The sequence below is a fragment of the Cucumis melo genome, chromosome 11, assembly GCF_025177605.1.
Source record: "Cucumis melo cultivar AY chromosome 11, USDA_Cmelo_AY_1.0, whole genome shotgun sequence".
Taxonomy (NCBI): Eukaryota; Viridiplantae; Streptophyta; class Magnoliopsida; order Cucurbitales; family Cucurbitaceae; genus Cucumis; species Cucumis melo.
Window position 1 is genome coordinate 15,372,438 of NC_066867.1, and position 18,728 is coordinate 15,391,165.

The 18,728-nt window shown below is 33.5% G+C and overlaps 2 protein-coding genes across 2 annotated transcripts; both read right to left on the reverse strand.

Annotated features, from left to right (window-relative positions):
• Window positions 1-5,642: 5,642 nt before the first annotated feature.
• LOC103490447 (pentatricopeptide repeat-containing protein At2g03880, mitochondrial) lies at window positions 5,643-8,805 on the reverse strand. The gene has a single exon (XM_008449941.3). It carries the CDS (start codon window positions 8,090-8,092, stop codon window positions 6,218-6,220), a length of 1,875 nt encoding a protein of 624 aa, XP_008448163.1. The 5' UTR covers window positions 8,093-8,805; the 3' UTR covers window positions 5,643-6,217.
• Window positions 8,806-11,827: 3,022 nt separating this feature from the next.
• LOC103490445 (CMP-sialic acid transporter 4) lies at window positions 11,828-16,938 on the reverse strand. Its single transcript, XM_008449939.3, has 15 exons — window positions 16,770-16,938; window positions 16,495-16,582; window positions 16,313-16,370; window positions 16,089-16,200; window positions 15,911-15,990; window positions 15,150-15,225; window positions 14,942-15,042; window positions 14,492-14,563; window positions 14,161-14,209; window positions 14,025-14,066; window positions 13,647-13,768; window positions 13,392-13,451; window positions 13,131-13,179; window positions 12,535-12,629; window positions 11,828-12,429 (listed from the first exon to the last, which is right to left on the reverse strand). Exons 1-15 carry the CDS (start codon window positions 16,794-16,796, stop codon window positions 12,378-12,380), a joined length of 1,083 nt encoding a protein of 360 aa, XP_008448161.2. The 5' UTR covers window positions 16,797-16,938; the 3' UTR covers window positions 11,828-12,377.
• Between the last annotated feature and the right edge of the window lie 1,790 nt (window positions 16,939-18,728).

The following is an 18,728-nucleotide window of genomic DNA, read 5'->3' on the forward strand; positions in this document are numbered from 1 at the left end:
AATACTTAGGAACTTATCCAAACTTGTCCAAAATGACCTTAAACGTGTTGATCCATGCTTCCAAGTTCTCCAAATCTTCAATTTCTCATACAAAACAATATGGGTAAAATCAAGTTCATGCGAAAACTAAGTGGGTATTTAAGAACTATGAGAGAACCTACTAAAATTATCTAAAACCTTATCGATACCTTGTCGAAATTACTAAATGGGTGTTTATGAAACTTACTAAAATTACCCAAAATCTTACCAAACACTTATCAAAGTAGCCTTAATCCTAATGGACAACACCCTAATGACTTTCTACTTCAAAAACAAGCATCCACCATCATGAGCTATTCAATTTTAACGCTTAAACTTAATGGGCATTCAAGAACTCTAGAAAAAACTCAACAAAAGTATTCCAAAACTTATCAAAGTACTCTTAACTTCAATGGACAGTACCATAACTACCATCAAACTTCAAAATCTATCATCCAACACCATAGGTTATTCAATATTATCACTAAAATTAGATGGGTACTCAAGACTCACTCCATAAAGCTTAGAATCTTACCCAAGTTGTGCTAAAACGCCTAATTTTGACCTTTCAAATGGTTGGACAGCAACTTAAACTCTTCTAAAACTTAAATCTAGCATCGAAAAGTAATGGGTAAGTCTAAACTCAAGTCTAAACTTAATGGGTATTCAAAATCACCCAAAAAGACAACCTCAAACCATAAAGATCTTACTCTAAGTGGTGGATTTAAATGAAGAACACATACGAACAACGGCTAAAATCTCCCAATACTCCACATCTAACAACGAAATGTAATGGGTATTGCAAAATCAAAGCTGAAACTTAATGGGTAGTATAAATCTTCAAGAGAAACCCATAAAACTCACCGGAAAGCATCAAACCTACCCACAAGAACAGACTCGACAAGCTAACGACGTGAGGAGCTGTAGATAAGGAGTGGCATGGCAACTTTGAGCGAACTCAGCTCAGCTTGGTAGATCTGCAACCCAAGTGACTCGTGACACCTTTGTCGAACATAGCTGTTGACAACCAACTACAGCTGGCGACCGAAGGACGACAAGCAAGGAAGAAAACAATGTGTGAAGGCAAGCGACGAAGACTTAGTTCGGCTGACGGCAAGCAACTCAAACGATTTGTCGATGGTAGTGTTGGGTGTTGGCGAGAAGGAGAATGGAAAGGAGTGTGGAGCACTTTTCTTTCTCTTTTCCTAAAGTGTGTAGAAGAAGAATGAAGAAGAAGAAACAAACCTTCTTCTTTTATTATTATTTCATTATTATTATTACTAATATTATTATAAAAAAACTTATATAAAAGAAGAAAAACAAAATTACCATGTTGTCCTCACTTTCAATTTAACTTCCCTTTTTGCCCTTATCTTCATTCTTTCCACATACTTAATAAAATTTCTAAATCCTTTACCCCAAATAATTTAGTGCTAAAAAAAATTAAAAAGGAGATCGAATCTCTAAAGAATTTAAATTTTAAAAAACAAACTTCTTTTTACATTTTAGGGAATATTAATATAAATAAAAGAAGAAATGAATGAGAGCTTATAGGTGCAAAGTCAAAAAAGGACAAAAGAACGGCATATGTGGGACGTTGATATAGCTTTTCAAAAGCATTAATGACGTGTGAGATGTCCTATCAACATCAATCCTTGCCTATAAATGAGTCCCTCATTTCAAAACAAAGTGTGCACATTTTTGGCCGAAAAGCAAGCTTAAACATCGTCTATCTTCTCCCTTCCTTTAAGTTTTAGACGAGAGTTTAAAACAAAAGAGAGAGAGAGAGAGAGAGAGAGAGAGAGAGAGAGAGAGAGAGTTCATCCCCCTTCATCTTCTCCCTCATCAATAGGCGAAAATTAGAGCCAAAGAGTATGAAAAATCACACTTTGTGGCGTAACATCTTCTTTTGTATTCCATTTTATATTTTTCTTGTATTGTTTTGTAAAATGTACATCATGGCTAAGAGGCCTAAAGTTATTTTTATGAAAAGCAATGCATTTCTTCTTTCGTTCTCTCATCTTTCTTTTACTTTTCATGTTCAATCTGTTTAGTTAACTTGCGAGCAATGAAATGTGTTTTTAATAACTAAAGAGTCATAATGTTTGTGTTATGAGTTTTGTTGAGTCAAACGTGGATATCAAAGCATTGTATATTTGAGAGAAGAACAATGATGTGATTTATAATCACCTAACAAGTGAAAGCACGTATTTAGTTAAGCAAGTGACGAGAAGATTGTAGCGATACAATCTTGTCACCAAGTTCATCCTTTGCATACGTTGCCGAAAGATAATCGCCTTAATGAAAGAGAAATTACTAATCATGCATCCAATATGATTAGATATGAATCATAGCTTAACTTTGTGTATTTGGATCTCGAGAGGCGAGCAAGTATGGAAAAGGTGCTGAGAGGTAGCTCACCGTAATTCAAAGTTAATATATCCTTCGTATCGCCTTGAAGTATTAAAGCACAAATCAATGTGATTAGATAATCAAGTTTTTCCTTCATCGCCATGTGCCTAGAAATGAGTTCATCTACCATTATCATTTCCTCGTGATGTTCATATTTTACCGCCAAGTGCCTTAGTGTAGATAGTTAGGATAAAAGTATAATGTGCATAACATTATTGTATAGCTTATACTGCATGGTTTAGCTACGCGATAAGAGAATTAGGAGCTTAAATTCTCTATGTTCGACCTTGAACTTACCAGGAAACCTCTCTTCACCTACACTTGGGTGATAGAGAGGAAAACTTGCATAACATGCATGTTGTTAGAAAGTTCGCAACGCATGAATAGGAATGTACCTTTTAACGCATAACCCTATTCAGTCACTCATTAATTGCTCACTTAAAGCTTAGCATGACAAATCCACGATAGAAACTTATGCATATAAATTATAACAAGCATTCATTCACTAAAATTTCTGATATACTATAACTAATATTTTTAGAATTTATGTCCTAAAACTCGTAGTTTGTAGTTAAATTATATTATATTCAATAAAGTGGTTATTGAGGACTTAATAATCTTGAATCCAATAAACTAAGATCTCGAGTCTATCTAGTGTAGATTTGAACTTTATGTAGAGACATAAACGTGGATCGAGTTCTAGTATATAGTTCAAATGGTCTATAGTGTACAAATAAGGTTAAGGCCTTATTCTAGAAATACTATGGAGGCGACCCACTTTGTAGTTAGCACAAACGATTTGATCCTGAATCGTTCATATAGAGACATGGAAGCAAGGGCATCCTATGTTAAGAGTTTACGTAAGACTGGAACCATGAAATAGTCACTTTTAAGTTATAAACAACGTTGACTATATAAAACTGACTATTGGCCCTAGAAGGACTCAGTTTATAAGTTGGACCTTAAACCAATTGTTCAATGGTGGATTAGTGGGATTTAAGGAACAAGATGTAATCTTAGGGGTAAAATGATATTTTGACCCAATCGAGATTACAAAGAACCAGAGAATGATTAACCTACTGATCATGGTTATATCAGATGGACAGAAATATATCTATAGTGAGGGGAGTGCAACTACGAGACTTTAGTGAAATGACCGTTAGTTAACAAATGTAGATTAGCTCAGTCTAAAAGGGTTTAACTAGTTAATCTCAAATTGTTAGAGCCCATAATCTATAGGTCCATTAGATTTCCCTGCTAGCTTATATGGAATTAACTTAGAACAATATATGCGATATAGTCGTCGATTATCAATTTTAGATAAAGTTTTATATTTAAATATGATTTAAATATTAAAAATATGAATACAAATTCATATTTGAAAGCTGGAAATTGATGGAAATAGTCAAAGTTGTAAAAAGTCAAAATGTTGACTTTTGACTTTTCAAAGTCAAACTTTGACCGACTTTATATTCAAATGCGATTTGAGTTGTGGAAAAATGAATGCGGATTCATGCTCGAGAGGACAAAATTAGTCAAGACGAACAAAATGGTAAAAAGTCAAAATGTTGACTTTTGACTTGAAAAGTCAAAGTTTGACTTTGACTAGAATGGTCAAATGATCATTTTGTCAATTGACTAAAGTTAGTGTGAAAATCCAACATTTTGTTAAATAATTCCACTAACTCTTAGTGGGCTTAGTGGGCTATGTGAAAGCTCATAGACACTAAGTCCACTAAGAGAAATTAGAATGGTGATTAATTCGACTAATTGTAAGTGGAAAGTGAGGTGTTGAATTTAGATGAACTAATTACATGCAATAAAATTATTTAAAAATCATTTTTCAAATATTTGAGGACTTTTAGAAAATTTTTATTATTTTAAAATTTTAAAATTCTTCTAAAATCAATTTCTGTCCTAAATTTCAAACCCAAATTTTCATCTCTCTCTTTATTTCTTCTGCCTTATGGGTCCCAAAACCCAGTTCTTAGTCCGGAGAATAGCAGTTCAACACTAGTGGTAGTCCCGTTCGAGTTAGTGAGGAGTTTTTTGAGGAATTGGAAAGCATCAAAGGTATGATCTTCTATTAACCCTAATTTTAGTTTTTATTAGGGTAATTATTTATACATGTTAATCTCTAAGTAGTTAGATACAATTAGAGTAGAATTTTTGATCTTTTTATGCTGCACATGTCTCGATTTCTATCAAATATAGATGTCTGAATCATTGAAAAAATCATCATAATATACTGCAATGTTGGCCATACCTAATAAAAAAGAAAATAAATATATATATCACTGTACAGTATTTATTGACAATATATATTTGTATATAATGAACCATTTAAACCAAAAACAATTTAAGACTCTATAAGAAATTAAAGAAATATATGAAAAATATTACAAACCGGATGTAATATAATAAATATACATTTGAAATACATTACTAATGTAAGATAAAACAAATTTACCTAGAAACAAACATGAATAAGATAAAACAAATTTAGTTTATTGAAAAACTTCACTCGACATATTATAATTTAATTCACCAAAAAACTTTACCGACAAACGTCACCTTATACTATCATCTAATTCACCGGATAAACATAAATAAGATGAAAAAAATATGCGCTTCTTGAAAAGCTAGTATGAGATGAACAAAATAAGAAAGAATGGAAGGAGAGAAAGATCAGACACCGAGAGACGATTAGAAGAAATTTCCTCTAAATTTAACGGAAGGATATGAAATGGGGAGAGAGAAATATGATTGAAAATACTGCCATAATTGTATTCAATATGACCATATTTACATAAAACCAATAATAAATGACTACAACTATATTAAATGAAAAGAAATATATTAAATAATTACTAGATTAAATATGTAAATTATAATATAAATAATAAATGTATAACAAAATATTTATGGAACAAAAATCTATAAATTTTCGAAAATTGTAATACTTAAACGATCGCATATAAATTGTAGTCATATTTAAACGATTGCGTATCAAACAATAATAAAATCTCGCGCGTTATTGACAGCGTGGTTGACGAGACATTTTTGGTATTGCCTCTAAGTTTTTCCGTTTTTGAAATTATTTTATATAGTGTAAATATTTTATCTTTTTTAAATTTTTAAAAAAACCCTTTTTGAAATTGTAATATTTAAAATAACAAAAAGGTAAAATCAATCCTAAAAATAGCCAAGACTTATTACTAAAATTACTTGAGAATTTAAGATATTTGTTTAAAATTATAACAAAATGAGTATTTTCTCTAAAAAAATTTCACCGGAGCAAATCTGGATTTGAAGAAGCCCAATTCCCCATTAAGCAAGTAGGTCTCGGGCAGAAGGAAAAAAAAAAAAAAAAAAAAAAAAAAAAAAAAAAAAAAAAAAGTCCCCAACTGTCGGAAGAACTTAATAGCTTCTCGTCTGGGGTTTTGAAAATTGTTGCTATGGTCATCCTTGCAATTAGGCTATGGATTTCTCCACTTGTTATGTGTTTACCTTACTTCTTGGTAATAGTATCCAGTGTTCACACACCAATAACGAGGCCTCACAAGATTTGCTGTTGCTGTTGCTGCTGTCAAGTAATTGCTGATCCCAGTTCTGATGAAGTCTCCGATAACGAATTGCGTTTGATTACAACAATCAAACTTCGATAACATGGCTGATTAACTAGCTTTGAGGAATTGTACAACCCTTGAATATTCCAAGGCAAAAGAGTCGTTCCAAAGAAGCTCTTAGTGTGTTACAAATAGCTGATAATAGACTGAAGGTCTTGTCACCAGTAATCACCACAAGAGCACACACCACCCCGAAAATGATGGTATCGAATAGGATCTCGAATGACGATTACTCGATTTTCCAACTGTGCAACAAGTTTTGCAAAGATATGACAGTCCCCACAGATTCTGAGGTTCTTCCTTATATGAATGGTTTTCTGATTTGGCAAACTCATCAAACCAAACACAATTGCCAGTTTCTCGCTGTGGTATTGAAGGGAATCCTCCATCTGTTCTCCTTCAAGATCCTGCAGCACAAAATTTGTATCTGGGACATAACCCACTCTCATTAATTTTTGAATTAATTGGCTTAGCTCCCTCTTTATCTCTTCTATTCTTGGATGTGAGTTGTCTCCCAATATAAAAGCATGAACTTGTTTGCTCACTTCAATCCAGCTGCATCCTGGGTCTTTCTTCACTCCTCTAGTTCCCATCTTCCTCCTAACTTCTGCAGCATCTTCCCATTTCTGGGAATTGGCATAAATATTCGCTAATAATATGTAGGTCCCAGCATCAGCGGGATCCAGTTTCAGGATTTCTTTAGCAGCATATATGGCTAAATCCACATTCTTATGAACTCTGCAAGCACCAAGCAAGATTCGCCACGTGACTGCATCTGGTTCATGATTCATTTCATGGATCAACTTCACAGCTTCATCAAGCTTTCCAGCTCTACCAAGAAGATCTATTATGCAACCATAGTGCTCTCTTCCAGGATCAATCCCAAAATGCTGCTTCATAGATTGAAAATAGTACCACCCATCATTTACAAGCCCGGCATGACTACAGGCAAAAAGAACTCCAAGTATAGTGATGTAATTTGGCTTTGGACCTTTAGATTTCATTGATTCAAACAATTTGAGTGCGTCTGCACTGAAGCCATTTTGAGCTAATCCTGCAATCATAGTGCTCCATGAGATGACATCCTTCTCGGTCATCATCCTATTGAAAAGAAGGTTTGCATCTTCTAGACTGCCACATTTGCAATACATATCAAGAAGTGCGTTGTTAAGGATTAGATCCTGATCATACTTCAAAACATGGACATGGACTTGCCTTCCCAACTCTAAGAGCGCTAGCCCAGTGCAGGCTCGCAAAACGCTAGTTAATGTAGACTGATCAGCTACAAAACCAGCTCTCTTCATTCTCTTATAAAGATTTACAGCTTCATCCCCATCACTGTTCTGAGCAAAACCACCAATTATGGAGTTCCAAACAACCAAATCACCAGTAATCATTTCGTTAAAAACATTCAAGGCATCATGTTGTGCACCCAATTTTGAGTAAGTGTCGATCAGAGCACTCCTTACAAAGACATCAGATTCCAAACCCACCTTCATTATGCTACCATGTAGCTGCCTGAGATTCAACAAACCATCGCAAGCTCTCAAAACAGATGAATACGTAAACATATTAGGTCGAACACCTTCTCTAAGCATCAATATCAGAAACTCCAACGCCTTGTGATTAAGATTGGAATTGGAGTAAGCAGATATCATAGTCGTCCAAGAGACAACATTCCTGTCAGGCATTTCGTCGAACAGATTCCGGGCTTCATCCAAGAGGCCGAATTTTACATACATATTAATCAGAGTATTGATCAAGAATGTTTTGGGCTCGTACCCATTTGAGAAAACATGCTCATGAACAAGCCGACCTTGTTGTACAGCCCCACGAACAAGGCAGCACTTGATGAGCTCGGAGTAAGTAATTGCATCAGCCGAGAGACGGTTTCTATGCATTGCTTCCATCGCTTTCATAGCTCTTGGAAGATCCCTCTGATAGCAAAACTTGGTGAACTCGTCGACTAATGAGTGAGCCGACACAGAACAAATGGCGGGAGCGTGGTTGAAGATTGAAGTTGCCCTTCGCATGGCTTTTGGAAGGATTAAAAACACAAAAGATGTAAATTTAAATCATTCATGAAAAGGAGATTCGAAGCTGATAAGCACAAGTTTGTAAAAAAATGGGATGTGGCTGGATTCTCACTCCAAATTGCATCATTCGTGAAAAGGAAGAAAGACAATAATAATTGTTTTTGTGTGGAATGGGATTAATGGGATAGGAAACACAGGGGGTGAGAAGTAGAGATTGAAAATGTGGTGGAAAATAAAATTGTTGGTAGACAAGTTCGTGGAGGAAGTGAAGGCAGAGGTGGAAGCTGATGTTGAAAATAGAATGAGAAAGGAGAAAGAACAGCAACTCAGTGACCGGGAACAATGGAACGCCCAGCTTTCACGCCGAGAGGTACTTTCAAAAGGCCCAACTCTCTGTTATTCTCGATCGATTTGTACTGATGACCACTCTAAAATTAATCGCCCGCCATAGTGTAACATAATCATAAGATTATATTTCATACAGAGTTTGTAAGGGGTGGGTTATCGATCAACAAAACCACCCAGGAGACGATCATCCATACCAAAAATTCCTTCTTTTTCTCTACTCGTCAGTTAAAAAAGCTTTTGATTGGGGAAACTATCACAAGAGAGTTTATCTTTCACAATTGCCACTTTCGAGTACCCATGTTTTGTAGTTGTTGCCAACCAATTCAAAAGCTTACGGTATGTTTAAAGGGAAATTTGGATTTTTAGATTGACTCACTAAATATTCAATTTGGATAATGTTTTTTTCTTTTCTTTTTTTTTTTATCCGAAAAGATCGAAAACAACGATCATCCCGTTTTCGTTGTCCCGTTTTCGTTGTATTCATAATTTGAATTTTAAACTTTCAAATGTCACGGTATAAACTCAATATGTATTATGAAATGTAAATTAAATTTTATAATATTACAGAATAATAATGGACCATTTTTAATTTGAAATTATTTACAAATTATAACAAAATTATTCAATTCGACAGTGTGTAATTTTTATAAAGAAATTTATTATAAGTTTTAAAAAGTTGAAAATATTTTCAAACTCTAACAAATTTTAGATTATATCATTTCCATAATTGTTTATCAATATCGATTTCTATATTTTTAAAATATTTTAGTTCACTTTTTTCTGTTTTCCAAAATGCCCCGTCTTTTAACATAAAACATCTTCATAAATAAATTTATAATAGTTTATTGTCAATTAGTATTTAGTAAGTAACTATAGGTAATTTTATGATTTATAAATATAGTATTAAACACAATTTAAATGGTTGTTTAAATTTAAATTCAATTTCTAAATCTACCATCAAATAGATATCTAAAAAACATAAAATACAATTATATTTTCATTAAATCCGCTATGAAATTTAACTTTTTTAGTACCACAATTAAACAATTAATCTTAGGTCTTCAGTAGTTAATTTGGACGTGAATTTTGTTTTGGTGTTGATATCAATCTTTGTCAAGAATCAAGATGTATCGAGATGAGTCATTAGACTGATTGAGGCAAAAACTATGCTATTTATAATTAGTGTTATTTCAACGATTTTCCTTTTCATTTAGTGTTAAATAAGATTTGAATTTTCAGTTTTGGATATTTCTAAAATTCATGATTATTACTTATAAAATCTAGATTTTGGAGTTTGACCAATCTTTTAATTTAATTGATATTTGACTTCTTACAAAATTTTAAATATGACACGAATTTGTTTCGCATCAAATTAAAAATTTAGAGATGTAATCTATACATTTATTAGACATTTTTCTTAAGTACCTCGTGGGAAATGCTTACTTTTATTGAAGAGGTTCTTAATCAATTACGTTATTCAGTCTTTTCCTTTGGTTTGGAAAAACAATACTTCTAGGTGCTAACGGACTTCGTTCTTGACTCACCAATAATCTATTGGGAACTTCCCCACCCTTTCGGTCGATCTGTGAAACATGTTCTCTTTGCCCCTCCCCCTCCTTTTGGAGTACAATCAGAAGGAGCTTTTAAGTTTATGTTCCATTATTTCACACCTATCATAAGAATTTTAGAGCATTTAGATATATAGATATATACACGATAGTCTTTCCTCAAATAAACTACAAAATGTTTAAACAATCACTTAAAGGTTGAATCGACTAATCAGTTTCAAATTCAAATGACTTAAAGATTGATGAACCTCAAAGTTGTTGTAACTTGCTAGATGAGAGGAAATTGCATATTGTGATCTCCCCTCACAAGCATAACTAGATACAAGAGAACATCGATTGCAAGCCTGCTCATGGGCTAAATGAGTAGTCCAGTCTAGATGAATAGACTGTGGGACCCAGTGAAGGTGTGGAAAGATGGAGAGTGGTGACTCTCAATATGCTTTTAGTGTCTACTTGGCGACAATGGCTCCATACCCTAAAAGTAGGATTCCTTTGCTGTAGGTGATCCACCAACAAAAAAAATACAAGTACTCATATATCTCATGAGCGCTTATTTGCATTACAACTAATAGAAAGAACCACTAAGTCCCTAAACGAATAGTCTAGTCTAATGGTGGTTCAGATCTTGATCGAGACTGAGCTTCCCAAGCTCTATGTTGTTAGGGAACTCTGCTTTAGTCTAAACACCTTCCAAAAATGTATAATTGCTCCAAAATTTTCACTACACTTATATTCATCGTTATAAGAATCGGGTTCAAGCGAAAGAAAATTCCCAAGCAATCAATTTGCTTACCTTTATATTTGGTTCCATTTTTTCCGAATAAAAAGAAGCTTAAGAATTCATTAACGTGTGCATATATTTAGATTATATGAAAGTTTTTTTCTTTTAGGTTCAACAATAGGTAGTCGAAGGTTTTTTTTTTTTTTTTTTTTTTAAAAAAAAAAGGAAATGGAGTTGAAGGATTTGAAATTGGAACATAATGGTCAAGAGCACACATCTTAACAAGTTTTGTTTACATTAGTTATAATATTGCATTAAAGATTACAAATTCAGTCGAAGTAAAAAAATTAACAATTTAGTCAAAATTTTATTCATATGGGTTGATAAAACTTTATAGTATTGTTACAAAATTGTTAAATTGTATCATTATTGTATGTTCGAGAGAGGTGTATGAACATTATCATAATAGTGATTGTAATAATATAGAAGAGGAAAAAAGAATATGATAGTTGTGATTTTAATTTATTCAGGCGGAGGTTGCAAGACAAGAATTAATATTGAGAATGGAGAAAGAAGAGTTTGAAAAAGAGAAAATGGAGGTTCTTAAAGAAGGAACTGCAGTTATCCAACACAACAAAGATGGAGCTCTTGAAATCACTCTTAATGGTGACAAATACCGATGCCTCAGATATGCCAAAGCTAACAAATGAATAATTCTATCCCCATCTAACTTTCAAATTTTCAAATTTTCTTTTCTTCAAATCAAATACTACTTTCACCATGTTATTTTCAACTCTTCTCCATTTCAATAAGTTCATCTCCTTTTTATTTCAATTTGAATGGACCAAAACTGTCACTTTACCAAAATGAATCCAATCCAAGTTGTAGCATAGCCAACACAAACATTCATTTTGAAAGTAGAGATACCTAATGAACCAAGTCAAAAGTACTACGACCCAAACTAGTATTTAAACCTATATTTTGTAGAATTTAGTAACATCCTTCCGATTATAAATATAATAATAATAATTATTATTATTATTATTATTACTTTTTTTAAAAAAGAAAAAAAAAAAAAACTGGGCCGATCAACAATTTGACATATAATCCTAACAATAACGTTGCTTCCAAACTAAATTATGATTTGTTGCGACATAATTTCCCCTTATTTTCTCCAAGGATAAAACATTACAAAAGTGAAGGTAAGAATTTTAAATATTCGAACTTGTAACAAAAATTGCTAAAGTCTGTCTTAAACCCTGTTGAACTTATAGTAAGTCTAGTTAATTCTTATGCAAACTGAATAGGTAAATTTGCAGTATCTATATGTATGATTTTTACCAACACCATTTCAAACCCCAAGCACTCGACATTCTACAAGTGCATCAGATACTCCCCACCGCCATCCATAAATCCGAAAGCTTAACCAGGCAGAGCTCAAATTCCCCAGCGCACCAGGACTTGAGGCTTGAATCTTACTTTTTTTCTTCCTTTTTCTGTAACAATTACTTTTTCGTATATGGCAATCAACTGTTATCTAGCTTCTAGTTAGAATCCATAATTCCTCAGCTAACCAACAGGAGAGCAGTCCCCCTAATACAATGATATAAAAGGAACAATAGTTGTTTCGATTACCATGCTGTCACTATCTTTGCAGCTTCCCGATTGAGTGTAGATACACAGCAACCGATACGACACTACAAATGCAAAACAATCAAAAGGATAAAGGTACATTAGCAAGGAAAATAATGGGTATAGAGAGAATGCTTGTAGGATCCAGTTATAAACAAGTACAAACTTACGTTGATCCAAGGAAAAAAGCAAGGGAAAGATGAAACCCAAATAGAAAAACAGAAACAATTGCTGTAAGAAGCATGGCCACTGAGGTAGAATAAACCTGCGGCAAGTTGCAAAGTTACATCATAATAGGAGCCTTATTTGACAACTAAGAAGTAAAGAACTGATATAGACGGTAAAAAAATTATGTTGCTGATGTTACAATTGTTGAACCAAAACAACGGGTTTGACATGCAGTGCAAAGTTGGTGTTAGATCAAGAAGAATTATAATCTTCATTAAGAGATCCTTCGTGATCAACAAAGCTATCAGAACATATTCTTTTGGTCCTCGAAAGATCCAGATTAGAACATGGCTTCCAGTTCAAATTCTACAGAACACCCAGGCACTATTCAAATTTCCGTGGCGTTCATATTGTTTAATTAATATAGACTTGTATTGAACAACGATAATAAATTTTAAAAAATATGTGAATTGATTCCAAACTAAAAACTGCAAGAGATATCTTCATATGCAATGCATAAGTAATTATATTCTGTAAGATAAAGGTACAAATATATTCATCAAATGAATTAAGGCCTTGTAGTTGTAATAAGCAATACCTTCACAATATTATCTGCATACTTCAACACCATAGATACAGCAATACCACTGGAAAAACAAATACTGTCACCATATTTTTCTAAATATAAGAAAATTAAGAAAATAGACTTGGTGCTATTTTTGTTTGTAGTGTATATTTCCACACTATCGCACAAACCCACAAGACTTAATTGACTGAATAACGAAGACTTCCATAAAGTCAACCTAAGATAAGATCTACTATTGATGGTAATAATTCTTAGAGTGCAATTGTTTAATACCTGAGGGCATGATTGAGGATCATGAGAACCGTAATAAATGAGTAACCATGAAAGAACCCCCTGACAAAAGCATAGTTGAACAAAATATTCAGGTGGCAAACAAAATTTAAGATTTTCTGGGTATGGATTACTAGAAAATAGCCCATTTTTCCAAACAAAAAAGAAATTGCATCCAAATCAAAATCATAAATTAATGTTCTTCAAATCATGGAGAGAAAAATAGAGAGAAAAAAATGTGCACAAGCGAAAACTTACTTGTTCGCAATTGCATCAAAATCTTGAATCATCATGGCAATAGCATTGAACGCCATGCCAAACACATATAACCAGAAGTTTTGTACATTTACATTCCTTGAAGGGCGTTTCTTGATTATAGCCTACGGAAGAAAATTTTAAGCATAATGAAAAAAGCACTGATCAGAAATTAACTTAAATAGAATTGTCCCATGGCTTTCAAACTGAAACCAGCACAAAGTCTACAGAGGTTTCTCTATCAAAGTATCGATGAAACATTTCATATTTAATATAATGAAAGTTCTTGCTCGGGGGTGGGGAGCCTTTCAATTTTAACAAATGGTAGCTGTATGATTCAAAAAATGGTGACAGTATTAAAATTGAACACAAGTAATTCACCTCAGTGTACACTCCAGCAAATCCACTCAAGAGTGCCATGATCTACAAAAACAAACCACCATTAAGACATAAGTCACTCTTCCCACAAAACACACACCACACTTCTCTCATAAAGCATTACAGAATAGGAACTCACTATAGCCATCAGCCAACCTTGAAAAGGTGTCTGAAGAACATGATCGGAGCTGCAAAGAAAATGTAAATATATAATGCATTCAATAATTATAATCACAAAATAAAACTTGGAACAAGTATCTATTAATTGATAGATACAGTCATCACAGAGGAATTGAGTTAGGAACTGAAAATGCAAAAAAAGTTAGTTCTGAGGAAATATCATTTCAGAAGAAATATCATGGCATTTCTGGTTGCGAGAAGCATCCTGAATATATAATAGGAACTAGGAAGAGATCCAAATAATTGCAACTCAATGGTAAGCAATAGAACAGTTGGAAAAGAACTCTTACTTTGAATTTAATTGTGCAGTAGTGCACCCAGCACATAGTAGAATAAATGCTGCCCACTGAATCTCACTTAACCTGAAATGTGATTCCTGTTAAAACTTAATCCAAATAAATATTCCTCAATAACTGTAATTCAAGCTATTGAGAAGATTTGGCAACTTTAGAGGCTCTTCCAGCAGTCATTCCTATTCAGCTTAAAATGCAATTTTTCTTACTCACCCAGTCGTGGTGCCTGAATTAGCTCATCATTCATGAAAGGATCATTGGGGTGGGGTTGAGAAAATGTGTAGATGAAAAATAAACGTATTTCCCTAGTTCACAATTTTTCTTTCAAGTAATTCTTTTCCATTTGCTGTATGAGCAAACTTGCTATGCAATAGTAACTTCGAAGCTTGGCAGTCAATTATTCTTTTCTACAACTAAAAGAATTTAACTCTAAGTAATGGGACTTACTTTTTCTTAAGTATAATTCTGTATAAAATACCAGTGCTGATGATATTAAAATTCTTCAATATCTGATAACCCGGTGCATCCACATAAGCAAAAATGTAATACTGCCACATATAAACAATAAAAGTGAATACACTTGCATAAACAAGGCCATTGAATTTTAATGGTGAAAAAGACTGAGGGGACAGCTTTAAAAAGGGCAAAAACAAACCTGGAGCAAATTCTTGACAAGGTAAAGTGCTGCAGGAATAGGATATACAATAACCTCATCATAAGTTGTGCTCAACCTAGCCAAATTTGTAGAACAAATGAGAAGAAAAGTGTAGAATGCTCACTATGTCACTAAACTGAATGTTACCCAAAAGCATGTTGGCCAAAAACAGTAAATAAATAGTAATATAAACGGCACAATTGGTCATAGCCATCCCGCTGAGATCTAATTTGAGATCAGTTAAATTGAGAATTATTCCACCACCTCTCGACTCACATTTCTTGTCTAGCCCATCAAACCACAAAAGTAAAGAATACTGAACGATAAAGACGTTGTCCTAAAAGATTAATTCTAATAACTAAACTGTTTCAAGTTTGAATTCTTGAATTCTTCTGCATTTTCTTCATCCACCCAGTTCTTATTCTTTTTTTTCTTTTCTTTTCTTTTTTTTTTCTTTTTCTTTTTTTTTTTGGTATCAGAAACGATTTCATTAAATAAATGAAATATGCAAGGATGTACAAAAGAGACCCTTTCAAAAGATGTACAACCAAGATCCCTTCATATGGAATACAAAAGATGTTTCCTTTCATAAAAGAGAAACTATAGCTCTTGATGGCCTGTTAATCTACCCAGTACATCTGACCGTTTGATTTTTGTCCAGTATGTGTTAATTTGAAATGGAAAGAAAATATCGCATCAACTCTTCTATGAACTAAATCTAATTACCATAACAGAGGAGAAAAGGAAGCTGGCGAAATTACCTGTTATCTTCAGTCACCCCTTCACTTCCCCAGATTCGACTCAAAGCTGCAAGCGACAAAACACACTTCAAAGTCTCCACCTATTACCAAAGCCAAAGGATACTATTCATGAATACGCCACAACAACCCATTTAGTAAAGAAATAATAACCAAAAAATCAGTGTCTGGTTTTACTCACCATGAAATTTGCAGTTGTAACACTGTATTCATATTTTCCGGCTCTCTTGGACCACACGATGAGTATTGCTTGTGAACTAGTAAGAACTGTTAGTGCAAGCGTAACTATGGACCTGATTGAACAAAATTAATTGGAAAAAGAAATAAATTAAAATCTATCCCAAAGGGAAACAAATGAAGACTTTATCGAAATCTAAGGTGTTTCCTCATATTTCAAAATCATACTTCTGTTGCCACTTGGAACGATCAAAAGCATTTGCTCCCAATTTTGCCACATTACTCCCTGCAGTTATCGAGGAACACATTAGAACCACAAGAAGTGTAAACCGAAATCAAACTACAATGCGAAGACTCTCGATTCGAACAAAGATAGATTACCCAAAGAGAGCCGCACGATAAAATACCACCTGAAATTGGTTTCCCGGCGCGCAAGCTCTCTATGTCATCCGCCACAGCAACAACAACCCCACTGCCGTCCCCATTGCCATCTTTCTCCTACAAATATATATTCATACAATTCACAACCAAATTTGAAATGCTGATGGAATGCTTTCAGTGTTCAAACAATAAGCACTGCTTCAACAATAATGAGTAAGGGGAAATTAAGAAATGGGGATCTGTAATTGAGATCAGAGGAAATACAGGAGATATTGGAGAAAACAGAAAGAAGAGCAAATCAGACCTGATCCTTGATCCTTCGATACTCCATTAGAGCATGGACACGTTAGAGATCTGGGAGGCCAACGGAGAAGATTCCAAGCTTCGTATCTCATGCACAGATTTGAGTGAAGAGAAGATAGTTGTGGTTCTGCATAATCAAGAATTACTGCCGGTGGCTTCCACTTCCTGATCTGAATTTTCCATTTCTAAGCTCTTCGGATATTGGGCCTGAATTGGGCCGCGATGCCCGTGTTCATATATTGGGCCATCTAATTTTAATGAATTTTTAGAGGAGTTTCAAATACTTAAAAAAAAATATGAAAATTTTCATAAATATAACAAAATTAGAAAATATTTACGACTCGTATAACAAGTTTATTATTTTTTCAGAATTCCATATTTAGTCTTATTGTTTTATAATGATTTTTCAAGTTTGATACTTCTTCTTCCCGATTTTTTCACTTTGTTTTCGAGTTATTCATGTCCTCTTTTATATATTTTTCATCTTGATCATTCTTTCTCTTATTCCTCATCTTGGATAACATTCTTTCTCATATTCATCATCTTCAACAATATTTTTTCTCTTCTTCGTCATCTTCGAAAATCAATATCGTTTATATTACTCCGCCAATATCGTCTCAGTGATCTTGGTTTTGGTGAGTATTCTAAATATCGTTTTCGTGTGAACTGTTTAGTTAATTATAAAATTTCGTTCAGAATTCTATCTTTCCATATGAAGATAGAATGTAGGTACTACTCTAAGACATTATGTATTTCATTATGAAGAGTGTTAGTTTAAAGATTTTCACGATCGTTTACATCGAACTAAGAATTTTATACTTCATGGTGAATATCGTTTTTGTTTTTTTGTTGTTGGTAAGAATTTTAAAGTTTTTTCATTTCAAATGTTTAGAAGATTTAAGAATTACTGAAAAAATTATGTATTTTATTATAAAGATCGATAGTTTGAAGTTTTTCACGATAATTTTTATTGAATTACACGATCGTTTACCACTATCAACACGATCGTTTATCCATATAAAGATGATCGTTTGTCTATATCAATATGATCGTTTACCTCTATCAACATGATTGTTTACAATATTTAATACAATCAACATGTTCAAACGATTGTGTACCTAACTTAACACGATCGTTTACTTTATTCACAGGTGGATGTATCCTTTTGAACGATATATGAAAGTCCTAAAAACTTATGTGCAAAACAGAAATCGACGAGAAGGATGTATGGTAGAAAATTATATTGTTGAAGAGGCTATAGAGTTCTGTTTTGAATTTATTGCTGAAGTTAGTTCTACTGGACTTAACTCATTTGTAATAAAAAGGGATTCAAACGTGGATAGAGCATTATCAGCTTCTTCTTTTATCAGACCGAGTAAGGAGCAGTTAGATCAAGCTCACCTTTATGTCATTCAGAATGTAAATGATGTTCTACCATACGTCGAGTACATGCTAAACCCTATCTATTCTCATTCTATATAAGTGGTTATGTAATTACTTAATAACTTGTCATTTATGACAGACAACATATGGAGAGTTTGCGTAAGCTTAACTCTGGTAAAACTCGAAGTAAAAATGGATTTAAGAAGAGCATGATCGCTCATTCAGTCGGTGGCTGTCTACACGGGTAATCACTATAATCATACTCTTTCATGTTTGTTTTGGATCTAACTAAATCCAATATATTGTGTAGGTTGCATTTGCTCTCGAAGTACCTAAAAATTCCATCACGCCTTCTTTAAGATGGATAGCTCACGGACCTTCTCTAGATGTGGCCACTTATTCTAGTTACATGATTAATGGTTATTACTATCACACAAAAAGGCGTGATGATATTAGGAGTTCAAAATAGTGGAGTTAGTATAACCGCTACTACGATGCAAGTTTCTAGTTCTAAGGACAAAAACCCTGTCATGTCAGATATGACGTTTTATGGTGTAATATAAGAGATATGGGAGAT